This window comes from Rhinichthys klamathensis, unplaced genomic scaffold (genome assembly GCF_029890125.1).
Source record: "Rhinichthys klamathensis goyatoka isolate OS25496 unplaced genomic scaffold, OSU_Roscu_1.1 h1tg000180l_1, whole genome shotgun sequence".
Taxonomy (NCBI): domain Eukaryota; kingdom Metazoa; phylum Chordata; class Actinopteri; order Cypriniformes; family Leuciscidae; genus Rhinichthys; species Rhinichthys klamathensis.
In genome coordinates, this window is record NW_026606708.1 from 168,117 (window position 1) to 185,010 (window position 16,894).

The following is a 16,894-nucleotide window of genomic DNA, read 5'->3' on the forward strand; positions in this document are numbered from 1 at the left end:
ACCTTACGACAGCAGAGTTGTCCTCAGGCCAAAACACGGGTATATTCCTAAAGTGCTCTCTACACCCTTCAGAGCACAGCTGATATCTCTGGCCGCGCTATCGTCTCCAGCAGATGAAAGCGACGCTAATTTACTCTGCCCGGTCAGGGCGATCAGAGTATATTTGGAACGTTCTGCCCTGTTCAGACAGACAGAGCAATTGTTCGTATGCTTTGGCGGCCGCACCAAAGGTCTCGCTGTTTTAAAGCAGAGAATATCGCGCTGGATAGTTGATGCTATAGCGCTGGCTTATGAAGCCAAGGGCCTTCAGTGCCCCTTGGGCATCAGAGCTCACTCAACGAGAGGCATGGCCTCCTCGTGGGCGTGGTCGAGTGGGATACCCTTTCAAGATATTTGTGCGGCAGCAGGCTGGGCCTCACCGTCAACATTTATCAGGTTTTATAACCTACAGGTCCCCTCATTGCACTCCAACATACTGTCGGTCTAACTAATGCATAGGCTGGAGTGTGTACATGCTGAGCATTATCTCCTCCCTTATAGGGTCCGTCTCTGACTGACTAGAGGGTTTTTCATGCATATCAGTACATAAAAATGTGCTTGTGTGTTTTTCTCTGGACGCCCAGTGGGCCGTTCCACATTGTCCCTTATAAAGCCCGCCTTCGGCCGACTCGTTGGATAATTACTTTGCTTAAAGGCTCAGGCATCTGCCTCCGGCTTAATAGAGCGAAGTCAGCACGCACTGCGCTTTACATGGTGTTCCCATTGCGTAAGCTACTTACGCAATCGGAGGAACCTCTCGAAAGGGAACGACTCGGTTACTAACGTAACCTCGGTTCCCTGAGAGGAGGGAACGAGTATTGCGTAAGCTGCCGTGCTTGTGCTTGGTCAGTTCGCTTCAGTCGATTGAACCTAAAGAACTCAGACGACGGGGCGCCCAATATAGCCCTTGGCCACGCCCATCTTGGCGGGCTCTGACGCGCGCGGGCGTGAAGCACGCTCATTGGAAGCGGGTTCAGAGTCGCCCCGTCATAGGTTCGTGCAGTTGCCGCAGCACAGCCAATGACCGAGCTGCCTCGCTCATTGCTGTATGCTGTGCAGCTGCAATGCGTTTTACATAAAGACTTCAATATTTCTCGAGAAAAGGAGTTTTCCCATAGCGTAAGCTACTTACGCAATACTCGTTCCCTCCTCTCAGGGAACCGAGGTTACGTTAGTAACCGAGTCGATTTCTTTCCCAACTGTTTATGTTCACTCAAAGGGATAGTTCACCCGAAAATGAAAATTCTGTCATTTACTCACCCTCAAGTTGTTTCAAACCTGTATGAATTTATTTCTTCTGCTGAACACATAAGAAGATATTTTGAATAATATTAATAACCAAGCAGTTGATGAGTCCCCACTGACCATATTTTTTGGACATCCATAGTACGGGAAAAAAATACTATGGAAGTCAATGGGGTCCATCAACTGTTTGGTTACCGACATACATCAAACTATCTTCTTTTGTGTTCAGCAGAAGAAACAAATTCATACAGGTTTGGAACAATTTGAAGAGGAGTAAATAATGACAGAATTTTTATTTTTGAGTGAACTTTTCCCTTAAGGCTTTACAGTTGTAGCGCCCCCATAGGTGCAATTTTGATGGGACTTTTCAGTATTCAAGTATATTTTTAGTAAACATATATCTTGCTTTTGTCTATTTGTTGTGTCTTTGCTTCAGTCTGAAACTCAGGGACACAAAGCATGATTATTTGTCTATGTCACACAAATCTCTTTTCTGGGCATACATGAACGAGGAAAGACTAGTCCCCAATTGAATCGAGTTAATGTGCATGCGTGTTCTAGATTAAACAAACTATTATAAATGTGTCATTTTGAGCATTCCAATTTCTCCCATTCACTATTTTACATGTAGTCCACATAGATTATGCGGCCACACGTGCCTGCACACACAGCAGTCATTCAAGTAAGGAATGTGAAGGCCACAAACTGAGATAACGGTCTTCTTGAACTTGATTGTATTTCATGGCTACATTTGACGCTTAAGGATGTTTTCATTCCAAGTTCAAAACCAAGGTCCCTTTTGAATCTTCTTGTTGGGTTTCACTTATAATATGATTACGGTTTTCCCTTTCTCCGATTTTTGTACCTTCTAGAGATGACACATTCTGCTCTGGTCTGCTGCTTTTTTTAGGGATTTCCAGTGATTTTCCATGGAGTGATTGGAAAGGATGACAGAGAGTCAAACAGCCCCTCCTTTTTCAACATCTCTGAGATCAACATAATCTTAGACTACCTGAAGAAGCTGCTCCTGACACAGGCCAAGAAGGGCATTCCAAAAATTTCCCCCAAAGAGATTGGTATTATCGCCCCCTACAGGAAACAGGTAACAATACATTTTTAACAGCTCAGCCACAGCAAACCTGATGCGTACCACACACAAAATGCAGCTAATGTAGTAGCAAGTAAACCCTCGAAAAATTTTGTTTGCAGAAATACACTACCATTGAAAGGTTTGTGGTCAGTACGTTTTTTTTAAATGACTTTGATAGAAGTCTCTTATGCGACAGTAAAATCTATAATGTTGTGAGATATCAGATATTACAGTACAATTTAAAATAACTTTTATTTTATTTTAATATATTTTAAATTGTCATTTATTCCTGTGAGGGCAAAGCTGAATTTTCAGCTTCATTACCGAACAAGTTTACAAGTTGTTTTTTTTACGTGTTTGAAAGAAGTCTCTTCTGCTCACCAAGGCTGCATTTTTTTTTTATCCAAAAAATTAAATTTTTATTTTAATATTATTTAAATGTCTTCAGTGTCACATGATCCTTCAGAAATCATTTTAATATGCTGATTTGGTGCTCAAGAAACATTTCTTATTATTATCAATGTTAAAAACAATTGTGCTGCAAACATTTTTTGTGGAAACCATGATAATATAACGGTGACAAAATAACAGCATTAGTTTAAAATATAATATATATAGATTTTTTTTTTTAAACTAGTCTTCACTACATTTGGACAATCAGAAATATCTACACACTTTTTCTACTGTTTTCTTTCCACATAGATTGCTGCCCATTATTCAAACAAGTTTTGAATTCAAACAATTTTGATTCATGCAGATCATTATCATTGTCTTAAAGATTTTTTTCTATCATTGTATACCATTTTTCAACATTGTTTTAATTGTACAGGTAGAGAAAATCAGGAAAGGCATCAAGATTGACAGGGAACTTAGATCCTGCATTGGCATTGAAGAGTTAAAGGTCAGTGCGAGTCTGAGCACTCTGTTATCGGTTCTCAACCTTTATCAGGACACGTGAGCAAAAAATGACTGCTGTACTTGTTGTGTTGTGTAGGTTGGTTCCGTGGAGGAGTTTCAAGGCCAAGAGAGGAAAGTGATCATGGTGTCAACTGTTCGCAGCAGCAAGGAACACTTCACTTTGGACGAAACATTCAATATTGGGTTTCTCAAGAATGAGAAGGTAGTATCTCACACACACAGTAGACAATACAACACAGCGAAGCCTAAAAAACAAAGCTGGCTCACAACTCTCTCCTCCAGAGATTCAATGTGGCGGTGACGAGAGCAAAAGCCCTGCTGATCATGGTGGGAAACCCCATCATTCTACAAACAGACACAACCTGGGGCAGGTATGAAAATTTCCGACTAACATGAAATTAAATTTGATATGAATTCTGGACTTGCAAGTTTTTTTGTTTTGTTTTTTCACATTTGTGTTTGTAGGTTTATTAATTACTGCATTGAGCAGGAAGGTTATACTGGATATGATATTTCCAACTTGGAGGGAACGGAGGAGGTTGTTAAGCGTCTGATCGCTCTAAACATCCACCAGGAGATCACAGGTAAGAGATGGCCTTAAGTAAAGTGCGGTCACACTAGACTTTGCACTTCTTTTGCTTCCATCAAGGCAGTCTTTCGCTTAAGTTCAAGTGTCGTGAACTCTTATCTGTGAATTTGCAAAGAGATATATTTGAATATTTTAAATGTATTGTATTTATAATTGATTATTTATTTAAATGGCCCACGATTGTGACATCACATCCTGTTTCCAATGTTTATTAAGTGTCTGAAGTAATTTTGTGTACCTAAGGCCTAGTGTGACCGCATATTCATAACTCACCATTTATTGACTGGTTATGCAAATACACTACTGTTCATGTTTGGGGTTAGTAAAATTTATTTTAAAGGGGTCATATAATGCCATTTTTGTACAAGCTAATATGATTCTTTAGGGTCTAAATTAAAAGTTTGTAATATACTTTAATTAAAAATTCTCATTAGTATTGTAAGAAAACACTTATTTTACCTGGTCAAAAACAGCTCTGTTTTCAGCACGCCGTTTCAGTGCATATGACTTTAAATGATAATGAGCTTTGCTCACCCCGCCTCTCTGTTCTGTGCATACACCGTTTGTAACACAATAACCATAACGCGTTGTTCAGTATAAACGTGGAATTATGAATTATATTGAGAACGTCATACATAGAAAACATGCCGTAATGTACCCTGACTGAGTGTAAACCTTAGACGCATTCATTGTGAAACGTGTAGCTAGCAATTTGCAAAGATTAATATATTAATATAAAGTTTAATAAAACGTTTCACTCACTTCCGTTCTTCTGGAGGTTCAGCAGGAACACGAATATCTGGTACCGATCCTTTTTAGCATAGCTTCTTAGCAAATCCAGCTTTATACTGACCCTCGTTTATAAAGCAGTCTGGTGTGTGAAATGATTCGCGCAAACATGAAAGCATTGACGTTGCTCGTGTGGAATATTCCCTTCGAAAACAAAACTCAGCCACTGCGTCTTCAGCGGTTCGGATTCAGGAACATTAAAATGACTGTGTTCGTTATTACACCCAAGAACAGAACACCACAATCGCTTAGACGCCATTCTGCTCATAGACAGTGCTCCGGCACATCAACAATGACCGCGCCGGTCCGGTCCGCGCCGCGCAGACTATGATTGACAGCTACCTCATGTGCGAGGGCGGGTCTGTGTTGAAACGCTCCCGTCAATCAACAATCGTGGGAGGGGCGTCCGTTTTATTGACGTCACAAAAATGAACGGCTCGATTTGAGGCAGGGGAAAACATATAAGGAGATTAAAACAAAACCACTGGATGGATTTTTATCATTATATGATGTTTGTGTACAGGCACTGCCAACACACATTTCAGTACAATCAACTTGTAAAAGTGCATGTACCATTATATGACCCCTTTAAGAAATACTTAATTCTAATAATATCAAACTTAATACTTTAGATAATACATGTGAAATCGATCAAAAGGACAGTAAAGGCATTTATAATATTACAAAATATTTCTATTTCAAATAAATGCTTTTCTTTTTATCTTTATATTAATCAAAGAGTCATGGAAAAAAGATGTATCACTGTTTCCACAAAAATATCCTGCAGCACGACTGGAAATAATAATAATAAATGTTTCTTCAGCAGCAACTCAGCGTTTAAATGAAGGATCATGTCAAGGATCAAACTTTTAAACAGTAGTGCATTTGAACCTACACAACTCTCCTGTTTTGTTTATAGCCTCTTTTTTTCAGGACAATTTCTTTTCTTTGTTGGGATTGAATGTACAGTAAATCATGTGAACCAAGTGCTCACTATCATATTATTTCTCCCCCTAGTGGAAACAGAGGAGAGTGTGGTCCAGCAATATGAGAATCCTGCATGGAGACATGAACATTAAAATGAAGTGTCATTATTAAAGCCCCTCCCACTCAGGTCTTCATTAGCATAGCCACACCCCTTTGTGAAGTTACACTGGAAAAGTCTTAAACTTAGAAGCTTAATGTTAAAGCTAAAACAGTACTATGATATATGCATTAAATTGGTAATTCATTGTTCTCAAGATATGCTTTTAATAAAACTTGTCTGTCTATGCAATAGAAACTAGAAAGGAACTTTTTTAAATGTATAGATTATGATCAGAGCCGGACAGTAACGGAGTACATTTACTTGAGTCGAGTACAATTTTGAGGGATCTGTACTTTACTCGAGTATCATTTTTGGAGAGTACTCATGACTTTACTCAAGTACATTTGAGAGGCAAATATTGTACTCTTTACTCCGCTACATTTCTATCCATAACCGTGAGTACCCATTACTTACTTCTAAAAGAAAAGGAAAAAAGAAAAGTCTCGGAAACCCTCAATTTGTTGTTTCCCTCTCAAACGTGATTGGATTGTGCAGGCGCCACTGATTGGGACAGCCTATCAGCAATCAGCTTTCCCGCCAAAGTCAATACCATGGTCAGATTTAGATAAGATACGAAACCATGGACGAAACAATGGATGAAGACGCTGCAGGTCCATCCCGGGAATGTGCCAACCCGTTTATTGATTTGATTGATGAAAAAAAAGAGAAACTCACATGTACACACAATTGTTAGCTGAATTTTCTTTTCTGATATTACACATTAATGTAAGCCGAGCATTTGCTTTGATGTTCTTGAGTATGCGGTGTGTTTAACACAATCAGGTTCAAATGTGGGTGCAAAAAATCCATTAAAACTCTAGCAATGGTTTGTCAGAGCGTTGCCATTGTGCTATTGCCTTGTGGGCAAGTGAGAAATGTTAAATAAAGCAACATGGTAAAAAGATGAAAATGACTTGATTTTACTTTCAATTCCTTTTACATTCTCCAAGGTATTAACATTTTTCATAACTCCATGTAGGACGTTTCTGTACATAAATGTAAGCACTGTGGCAGTAGTAATGCAATATTTAGAAAATGTACTTTTGTACTCTTGATACTTTTTAAAAACAAGTACTTCAGTACTTTTACTTAAGTAGACATCTGACTGTAATACTTTTACTTGTACTTGAGTAAAATTTAGCAAGGGCTATTTGTACTTTTACTCAAGTAATGAAGCTGTGTACTCTGTCCGCCTCTGATTATGATTAGAGAAAACCGAGAAAAGGAGCTGTAGCCTTTTGCCTAGAAAGATATGGGAACTTCAACACCCATAGTGCACTGTAGTTTTAACAAAAGCCCTAGAGCTGTCAAATGTTTGCTGACAAATAAACGGGGAGATCTGGGTGCAGGTAACATTAAAAAAGTAAACATTGTTCATTTACATATCGACATACAATTGAAAATACGGTTGAAAATCTGCAAATTTGTCCTTTCATCTCAGGGCTTTGTATGCAATTTTGTCTATATGTTTAGATACATTAGGCTAAATAAATATGAGCACATGAAACACATGATTGATAAATCACTGATTACTAAAAATGAAGTGCTTTATTTCATAAAACTTTCAGACAACACATAGCAGCATTTATTTAATAATGCTTAATAATTCATGGTGATAATGGTTTTGATTTTGGTCCCATTGGTTTGTTTGGAAATTTGCAAATGAAGTCAATCACATCATTAAAAAAATCATGTACTTCATGGAAAAATCATGGACTTTTGACTGAAGTAAATACAATGGAGGATCTCGTGTGTTTTTTCCGTAGTTTCTTGTGTTTACACTTTTTTTTTTTTTACTACAAATTCTACAGTTTATTATTATTTATTTTGGAAACCATATACCTGTAATGAGGAGCATGGTTTTATACCATGATATGCCTATACAGTTAAACTCTGGATTGTACGCAATAACTATTGTTCATTTCATTGGGGCAATTACAAAGCATAATTTTAGAATAATAAACAGCTTTAAAGCCTCCAATGAATTAAGTATGAAGCTTTCTTCTCTTTAAATATGTTTTATGAGATGTTTAATAGTTCTAATGAATTTGAATTTAAATTAAATCAATTTAATGAGAGCCTGATGAAAGATAAATATCAGTGTCTTACATTAATAAAGTGTTAACTCATTACAAATGTTATTGTTAAAGGGATAGTTCACCCCAAAACGTCATCATTTACTCACCCGAATGTCATTCCAAACCTGTATGACTTCTGTGGAGCATAAAGAAGATAATTTGAGAAATGTTTTTTTTTTTTTTTCCATACAATAGAAGTCAAGAGCATTTAAAATAATTTAATAGCAGTAAATTTACTTTACGGCATCCTATAGCTCGAAATTAAATATTAAGTTTGTTACCTGCATTTGCAGTAAATGCAATAACATCTATCATTATTTGTTTTTTCCCTATTTAATTTATTCATTTATTTATTCCAATTTAAGGCCCTAACCCCAGCAAAACATTCACAGTTGAACTCATGGCCCGGATGGGCTGGATTTGTCCAGGGTTGAATTTCAGCCCCACTGTAGGGACATGTCCATAACTATTAACTATTACATATCGTATTAAAAGATATGTAACAAATTCATGGTGTTCAAAAGCATTCAAAGTTGGTTCATTTGCCTCACCTGCTCTCCCTCCTTACTCATATCCTTCCCTATGTATTCTCCTTGTGTTTTTCTGTATCAGTCATGTGGTTGTTTCAGGTTGTGGATGTTTTCCTAGTAGGTGTTACTGTGTACATACACTCACCTAAAGGATTATTAGGAACACCATACTAATACTGTGTTTGACCCCCCTTCGCCTTCAGAACTGCCTTAATTCTATGTGGCATTGATTCAACAAGGTGCTGAAAGCATTCTTTAGAAATGTTGGCCCATATTGATAGGATAGCATCTTGCAGTTGATGGAGATTTGTGGGATGCACATCCAGGGCACGAAGCTCCCGTTCATCCCAAAGATGCTCTATTGGGTTGAGATCTGGTGACTGTGGGGGCCATTTTAGTACAGTGAACTCATTGTCATGTTCAAGAAACCAATTTGAAATGATTCGAGCTTTGTGACATGGTGCATTATCCTGCTGGAAGTAGCCATCAGAGGATGGGTACATGGTGGCCATAAAGGAAACAATGCTGAGGTAGGCCGTGGCATTTAAACGATGCCCAATGGCACTAAGGGGCCTAAAGTGTGCCAAGAAAACATCCCCCACACCATTACACCACCACCACCAGCCTGCACAGTGGTAACAAGGCATGATGGATCCATGTTCTCATTCTGTTTACGCCAAATTCTGACTCTACCATCTGAATGTCTCAACAGAAATCAAGACTCATCAGACCAGGCAACATTTTTCCAGTCTTCAACTGTCCAATTTTGGTGAGCTCTTGCAAATTGTAGCCTCTTTTTCCTATTTGTAGTGGAGATGAGTGGTACCCGGTGGGGTCTTCTGCTGTTGTAGCCCATCCGCCTCAAGGTTGTGCGTTTTGTGGCTTCACAAATGCTTTGCTGCATACCTCGGTTGTAACGAGTGGTTATTTCAGTCAAAGTTGCTCTTCTATCAGCTTGAATCAGTCGGCCCATTCTCCTCTGACCTCTAGCATCAACAAGACATTTTCGCCCACAGGACTGCCGCATACTGGATGTTTTTCCCTTTTCACACCATTCTTTGTAAACCCTAGAAATGGTTGTGCGTGAAATTTTGACATGTGTCTCATATATAATCAATACACATAACATATATTTGGATGTGAAATATACAAATGACACACATGCATAGCACATTGTCTACAGACATGTGGCATATACACTCACCTAAAGGATTATTAGGAACACCTGTTCAATTTCTCATTAATGCAATTATCTAATCAACCAATCACAAGGCAGTTGCTTCAATGCATTTAGGGGTGTGGTCCTGGTCAAGACAATCTCCTGAACTCCAAACTGAATGTCAGAATGGGAAAGAAAGGTGATTTAAGCAATTTTGAGCGTGGCATGGTTGTTGGTGCCAGATGGGCCGATCTGAGTAAATATGCCACATGTCTGTAGACAATGTGCTATGCATGTGTGTCATTTGTATATTTTACATACAAATATATACACTCACCGGCCACTTTATTAGGTACCCCATGCTAGTAACGGGTTGGACCCCCTTTTGCCTTCAGAACTGCCTCAATTCTTCGTGGCATAGATTCAACAAGGTGCTGGAAGCATTCCTCAGGGAGTTTGGTCCATATTGACATGATGGCATCACACAGTTGCCGCAGATTTGTCGGCTGCACATCCATGATGCGAATCTCCCGTTCCACCACATCCCAAAGATGCTCTATTGGGTTGAGATCTGGTGACTGTGGAGGCCATTTTAGTACAGTGAACTCATTGTCATGTTCAAGAAACCAATTTGAAATGATTAGAGCTTTGTGACATGGTGGAAGTAGCCATCAGAGGATGGGTACATGGTGGCCATAAAGGGATGGACATGGTCAGAAACAATGCTCAGGTAGGCCGTGGCATTTAAACGATGCCCAATTGGCACTAAGGGACCTAAAGTGTGCCAGGAAAACATCCCCCACACCATTACACCACCACCACCAGCCTGCACAGTGGTAACAAGGCATGATGGTTCCATGTTCTCATTCTGTTTACGCCAAATTCTGACTCTAACATCTGAATGTCTCAACAGAAATCGAGACTCATCAGACCAGGCAACATTTTTTCCAGTCTTCAACTGTTCAATTTTGGTGAGCTCTTGCAAATTGTAGCCTCTTTTTCCTATTTGTAGTGGAGATGAGTGGTACCCGGTGGAGTCTTCTGCTGTTGTAGCCCATCCGCCTCACGGTTGTGCGTGTTGTGGCTTCACAAATGCTTTGCTGCATACCTCGGTTGTAACGAGTGGTTATTTCAGTCACTGTTGCCCTTCTATCAGCTCGAACCAGTCTGGCCATTCTCCTCTGACCTCTGGCATCAACAAGGCATTTCCGCCCACAGAACTGCCGCTCACTGGATGTTTTTTCTTTTTCGGACCATTCTCTGTAAACCCTAGAGATGGTTGTGCGTGAAAATCCCAGTAGATTAGCAGTTTTTGAAATACTCAGACCAGCCCTTCTGGCACCAACAATCATGCCACGTTCAAAGTCACTCAAATCAACTTTCTTCCCCATACTGATGCTCGGTTTGAACTGCAGGAGATTGTCTTGACCATGTCTACATGCCTAAATGCACTGAGTTGCCGCCATGTGATTGGCTGCTTAGAAATTAAGTGTTAACGAGCAGTTGGACAGGTGTACCTAATAAAGTGGCCGGTGAGTGTATGTTATGTGTATTGATTATATATGAGACACATGTCAAAATATGTATTATACATACATGAACATTTATATTTATATGGGATAAATGTATGTCAATATGGAATTGTTCCCATTTCTAATAGGTTTAAAATATGGCTGTGCATTCTGTATGTACATTTATGTTTTACTCTATAAGAGCATATATGTATATTTAAATATGAGACATATACTGTATGTCAAAATATACATAAACATATTTGCATGGGATAAATTTGTCAGTATATGGAATTGTTTTAATTTCTAATGGGTTTCAAATTTATCTGTCCAATTACGGGAACTTTTATGTCCCCAGGTTATACATTCATGTTAAAAATACTATTTTATAAAATAAATAGTTTAGTTATTTCAAATAATATTTATTGCACCACCAAAAAATGTTATACACTAAAATCAGTATGATTTCCATTTTTAAAAATGCTTTCATCACTAATATTTGGCTACTTAGGCCTTGTCCCCAACCCAGACTTTAAAACTTATCTGCTCTGAAAATGTGATCAAATGTTATCAGTTAATTAAAAAATCACAATATATGTTTAAACAGTAACTTAAAAAGGCACTTGATGCATAATTTGGGTTCATATCTGTGCAATTTGTGAATATTTTTAACAATTTAGTATTGTCCACAACAATACTGTCATTACCGCGACAGTCTATGATTACAACAAGGATATTTTTGAGGGTAAGACTTGTTTATGCCATAACCATGGAAATGAAGACTAGCAGGGGAGCACATGTCAGCCATGAAAGAACAGTGAAATTTGATGTCTGAAAAAGTAAGTAATTTAATCATGAATTCCTTCTGATCATGGAGTAGACTTATTCAGCGTCATTACCATAAATGCTGTAGCAGCAATATTTTGATAAATATATATATATATTCACAATGATTTATGTGTATTTAAAGGTCTTTTTGTACTAGCTGTTGAGTAATGTTAGCAAAACCATGACCTAGCATCTTTTTTCCTGAAAAAAATGAAAAATGTCATTACCGCAACACGTCATTACCAACACACAACTTGTTGTGATGGTAATGACAAGTGATGGTGGTAATGACATGTTCTGTGTCACTATCTATATCATATTATGTGTTTATAAATTAAGTTAAAGAAGCATAATAGTGTGATTTTACAATGAAACTTAAAGGAGAACTCCGGCGCAAAATGAACCTTTGGTCTAATTACACATTGTTACCTAGTCAACCGTTATCTGAGATTTGTTTTCATGATTATCGAATGTAAATAGTTTTATCTCTAAAAACAGTTTAGCCTATAAAGCTAGTATAACGGTAGTATATTGGGCATAGATCAATGACAAATAAAAATCGCTTGTTAATACCACTAACAAGGCTCAAAATAGCCCCACACTAGCACGTTAGCATAATGAGGGTCCCTACCTTCAAACCGAAGCATTGAGAACTTTGTCAGTGTCCAGACAGTTTAATAAGAAGATATTTTAAACATACAGTCAACTTCGTGTATACAGGCAGAATCCATCTTTGAAATACAGTCTTTACCAGTCGATCTACGAACGCCGATCCAAGCCTGCTGTTCGCGCTCACCTTATCATTCTCACCAGCGCACTTGGATCGGCGTTCGTAGATCGACTGGTAAAGACTGTATTTCAAAGATGGATTCTGCCTGTATACACAAAGTTGACTGTATGTTTAAAATATCTTCTTATTAAACTGTCTGGACACTGACAAAGTTCTCAATGCTTCGGTTTGAAGGTAGGGACCCTCATTATGCTACCGTGTTAGTGTGGGTCTATTTTCAGCCTTGTTAGTGGTATTAACAAGCGATTTTTATTTGTCATTACACTATGCCCAATATACTAGCGTTATACTGGCTTTATAGGCTAAACTGTTTTTAGAGATAAAACTATTTACATTCGATAATCATGAAAACAAATCTCAGATAACGGTTGACTAGGTAACAATGTGTAATTAGACCAAAGGTTCATTTTGCGCCGGAGTTCTCCTTTAAGTGAGATGCCTTACTTCCTAAAACTATTTTTTGTCTTATTTTTTAACCAGAATGGCTCCCAAGAAATCAACTGAAAGGTCTAGAGATTATAGAAAAAAATTGAAGGAAGATCCTGTAAAATATCAGCAGTACATTGACAGAGAAAAGGAAAGATACAAAAGAAGAAAAGAAACAGGAAAGCTAATCTCACAACTTTCAAAACGGGAGCAAAGGCAGAAACTAGAGATGGGCCGATTACAATTTTCTAGGCCGATTCCGATTTTTCAGAGTTTGACCTGCCGATACCAATTTTTAGCCGATTACGATTTCATTTTTTCTAATCACTTTACAGCACACACAAATATTTATTTTCTCTCTTTTCTTTAGTAGAACATTTTACATTTTGCATAGAATATTTTTGAACAGTAATCACTATAAAATAGGACTATATAAATTACTCCTCTAAAAATGTGCAGTGAATCTAAAGTGCAGTGTTATGGAAGAACCATTTCCTTCTTTTCACATCCAATATCCAACAAAAAAAGTGTTAATTTCAAAAAGAAAATTCATTTTCTTTTCTGACAAATACTCCAGTTCTTGTTAAAACACACCAGACGTGCAAATTCTGTGCATTTTGGGCACTTTTGTGTGAAATCATATTTATTTTGTCCATCAAAAGTGTGCTTTCACTTTAATTGAGCGTGAGCAGTGCAGCAAAAATAGACTCTGCACCGAAACCCGTGCTTCACCGCTGCTCACGCGCGGCTCCCGCTCCCGGTGTGAATGCACTCATTGATTAACATGCACGCTTGAAATAATACGCGCTGCTCACGTTTGCGGTGTGAAACGGCCGTAATTCACGAGGTTTCCAACATGTGCGTTCCGTGTGCACGTGTGATGCTGATGTTGCTCGATATTAATCATGCGGCGCCCGAGTGTATTTGACCGGCATAAAATGTCATCGCCGATCATGGCCAATCGAAAATCGGCCAATTCCAGTCACCAGCCGATCAATCGGTGCATCTCTAACAGAAACGCAAACAATGGAGAGTTAACCAAAACAATCAAAGAGCCAATGACAAAATTCGACAGGAAGTACAACACTATGTAGCTTCAAACACCCCCCAACATCTCCAGACATCCCCCCAAGATCTCCAGTGCAACAGGGTCAGAACAGTGAAAATGAAAATCGTGAAACTCCTTGCAGAAGAGGTCGTAAGAAAGTTAAAGGACAAGTTCGGTATTTTACACAAGCCCCGTTTCAAGATCATTTCTGATGAAATAGAACAAGATTACAATTTGGACACATGCTGCTGTCCCGAGAATTTTCGGTTTCTGTGGTTGCACAACCCTGTCAATCTCCTTACATCTGTCCATTTCTTTCAACAACACTCACCAGAAGTCATTATTTAAGCCTTTAAATTTGATTTATGTATCAGTACACTTTTCATTTGTCATTACCAAAACACTATGTCATTACCAGAACAGTATGTCATTACCACCACGTTGCTTAATTTACAGCAAACATACCTTTAAATCTGTTTTATGTTCAATCTTGAGGTGCTACATGAAAAGCCTAATGAAATACTCATCCACCTATTCAAAGAAAAAACATCTAAAATTAATTTTACAGAAATTAAACAAAAGTGTGCTTTGATGAATACAGGAAAACACATTTTGATGGTAAGAACAAGAAAATATATGGAATTCGCAGAATGGAAACATTTTGTTTTTTATATGTATTGTTAAAGGTTAACAATGTTTGCAAGATGAATGAGTTTAAATGATCTCCTTGATACATTCTTTGCATTATGAGACTTTTTGATGTTGTGATGGGAATGACGTTTTTCAGTGCCAGTTGGCAAATAGATATAAAATACTCAAATTATATTTAACCCCTTAGCTGTCACCCCCCTTTTTGAGAATGGGGGTTAAAATGCACTATTCAAACTTAAATGGTTGTAATTCAAGAATGCTTTGGAATATATACCCAAGTTTGGTCTTGTTTTAAAGAAAACACTCAGCAGATTATTGCTGAAGTGAGAACACTTCAAAAAATTAAAGTATGAAAAAGTTATGGAAGTTTAAATTTACAGTAAATCAAATATACTGTACTATATATTTTTTATTTTATATAATATATATTTTACAAAATATTTTTTAGTCTAAAATTACTATAAAATTAAAGCCATAAATCTAACCAAGTTATGTTCCAAATTTGAAGTTGATATCACAAAAATTGAAGTTCCCATGAGATTTTGTTTAGGCGTAGTACCAAAAATAGCCACCGGGTGCCATTGAATTCCATTGAATTTAGTTGTATATATTCTGCCTTAACAAATTAATACATTTCTGTCCAAATATCAATTCTGTCACAAAATGTGGAACTTTGAGACACAGACCTTTCTGACAATATGTGTTTTGTCAAGATTAGAAAAGGTTTTGATCATAAATTATGAAATATAATGATGCCTAAAAGGGGAGGAGCCTGATAAAATAATTTGGAGTACCGTTTCTATGGTAACACAACGTTCAATCATAAAACGGTTTTCACAGGATGAATTCTGAGTTTATAAGCTTTCAAATGATACCTAATTTATGATAACTGTGATATAATAAAAAAGGCGATAAAAAAAAAATATTATATTTTAGAGGATAATATATATATATTATAATTTTTAGAGGATAATATTATATTATAATTTTTTATTGAAAAATACTAGATTATATGTTTTATTATGAACTTTTAGCATAAAAACAGAAGTTTCAATCATTAAAAGTGGGTGCATCGACTTTTTGTGACAAAGGTCAGACCTCCTATTATGATGCAGATTTTTTGAGGTGCACTCTTGTCATAAATTCATCAATTACTCTTCCTACATAATTTGTAACACAAAACAGGGGTAGAATATCTATTTAGAAGTCTTTGACCTTTCCAACGATATATAATTTGTCATAATTAGATTAGGATTTAATAGAAATATAGTGAAGTAAAGTTAGGCGTCCCGGTAGCGGGACGGTGACAGTTAAGGGGTTAAGCTCAGTCGTGGCCATTATTATATCTTTACATCAAAGCATGTAAACATTGCCTTGACATAATTCCAACAAAATTCAACCAGATTTCATTCATCAAAATGTAAGATGGCAAAATAGCCCCCAATTGAAGAATCACCCATATGTACATTTATGATTTTACTCTTAATAGTTTATATGGATATTTTATATATGAGACATATGTCAAAATATACATACATAAACACATTTGTATGGGATAAATTTATATATTAATGGAATTGTTCAAATTTCGAATAGGTTTGCTATATAATAGCTGTGCATATATACATAGGCCTATATGTTTTTACTTTATATGTGCATAAATGTCATATATGTTTATATTTTATATGTACATATATTACATTTGCATATGGGAAGACAAGCTGGACTGCCTTCCTTGGCCAAGACAGTTTTTGGTGGTCTCCCAACCTGAGCTGACAGGTGTCTCTAAAAACCAGCCTGTCTTGTTTAAGTGTTTTTGTTTTTCAGCAGGGCAGTCGTGTGACAGTGCTATCTGAATCTGTTATCTATCTGTATGCTGCTCTCTGGTCGACAGGTGGCGCAGGTCCGTCTGAACCATAGCCTTCTGTATAATTTTTTTTTTTTTTTAAGTTTATTTAAATAATTCTGCAACTTTTGTTTTGGGAGTACTATCGTCTTATACACTTCATATCATATTTTCCCTTACACATGTGGGATGGATGCGTATAAGTATCCTGTTAACCTATAAGCTTAAGTTTCGTTTTGCCTGGAAATAACTCTTCCGCAAAAAAAAATC

General features: G+C 37.3%; 1 protein-coding gene across 1 annotated transcript in view; it reads left to right on the plus strand.

The window, feature by feature from the left end:
- Positions 1-6,178, plus strand: part of LOC130094534 (putative helicase mov-10-B.1) — a 34,158-nt gene extending 27,980 nt beyond the window's left edge. Inside the window, exons 17-22 of the mRNA XM_056260854.1 lie at positions 2,195-2,386; positions 3,204-3,275; positions 3,369-3,494; positions 3,575-3,663; positions 3,758-3,876; positions 5,688-6,178. Of these exons, the coding sequence (XP_056116829.1) occupies positions 2,195-2,386; positions 3,204-3,275; positions 3,369-3,494; positions 3,575-3,663; positions 3,758-3,876; positions 5,688-5,749 (660 nt within the window). The 3' untranslated portion in view covers positions 5,750-6,178. The remainder of the gene's footprint in view (positions 1-2,194; positions 2,387-3,203; positions 3,276-3,368; positions 3,495-3,574; positions 3,664-3,757; positions 3,877-5,687) is intronic.
- Positions 6,179-16,894: the final 10,716 nt, after the last annotated feature.